The 970-nt window shown below is 29.4% G+C and overlaps 1 protein-coding gene across 1 annotated transcript in view; it reads right to left on the bottom strand.

Moving 5' to 3' along the window:
• IFT80 (intraflagellar transport 80) overlaps positions 1–970 on the bottom strand; it is a 26,279-nt gene that overhangs the window by 9,672 nt on the left and 15,637 nt on the right. The window contains exons 10-11 of the mRNA XM_005419052.2: positions 803–921; positions 159–233 (exon numbers count right to left, since the gene is read on the bottom strand). Of these exons, the coding sequence (XP_005419109.1) occupies positions 159–233; positions 803–921 (194 nt within the window). The remainder of the gene's footprint in view (positions 1–158; positions 234–802; positions 922–970) is intronic.

Below are 970 nucleotides of genomic sequence, written 5' to 3'. Positions count from 1 at the left end.
TAAATAAATTTATTATAAATATAATAAATACATATATTTATTTCTAACAGAGACAATTTAAAAAATAGATAGATTTATTTTTTATACATACAACAAATAATTCTATTTATGTATTTCTTACATTCTGTCCATAATGAGCCTTTTAAGAAGTCAGGTACCTTTCTGCTTGGAGAATCAAACTCACAGTTCCTTCCTTCAGGTCAAAAATCAATGGAGTGTTCCAGTTCCTTGTCCTGCAAATATAAAAAATCAGCATTAAAATATATAAAAAATATGTAACACTGCAAGGAAAAAATAGCAAAATTGTGTTTATATGGATTATTTTATTTCTAAAATATTTTAAATATTTCTGACTCTTTTACAGTGGTCTGCACTAGTGCTCACTGAGCAGATATTTCATTTATTATTTCAACTAATTTGAAATAAATAAAAAAACAATTAAAAGTAAATTAATTCTTGTGCTTCCAATGAAGTTTCTGCCACTCTTTTCCAAACAATGAGAGAAAGAGGAATTTCTTTTACTCACAAAAACACATAACACTGCAGGGAAAGACTAGCAAAATTATATTTATATAGATTATTTTATTTCTAAAATATTTTAAATATTTCTGACTCTTTTACCACGATCTGCACTAACATTCGCTGAGTAGACATTTCACTGAATAATTCAATTAATTAAAAATAACATTTAAAAAATAAATAAATAAAAAGAAATTAAAAAGAAATGAACCCTCATGCTTCCAATCGAGTTTCTGCTACTCTTTTCCAAACAATGTGAGGAAGAGGAATTTGCTGGACTCACGAGAACACATAGCACTGCAGGGAAGTGGAGACCACCAAATATCCATAATTCAGGGAGGCTTTGATGACCCTGTCCCTGAATTCCAACAAATCCACGGCGTCGTTGATGACATTGTGCACCTGAGAGAAACAAAAGAGCTGAAATTCAAATCCATTCATGAAATTTTCC

The sequence above is a fragment of the Geospiza fortis genome, unplaced genomic scaffold, assembly GCF_000277835.1.
Source record: "Geospiza fortis unplaced genomic scaffold, GeoFor_1.0 scaffold172, whole genome shotgun sequence".
NCBI lineage: Eukaryota > Metazoa > Chordata > Aves > Passeriformes > Thraupidae > Geospiza > Geospiza fortis.
Note: the sequence above shows the minus strand (reverse complement) of the source record. Positions and strands in the feature narration are given on the sequence as shown.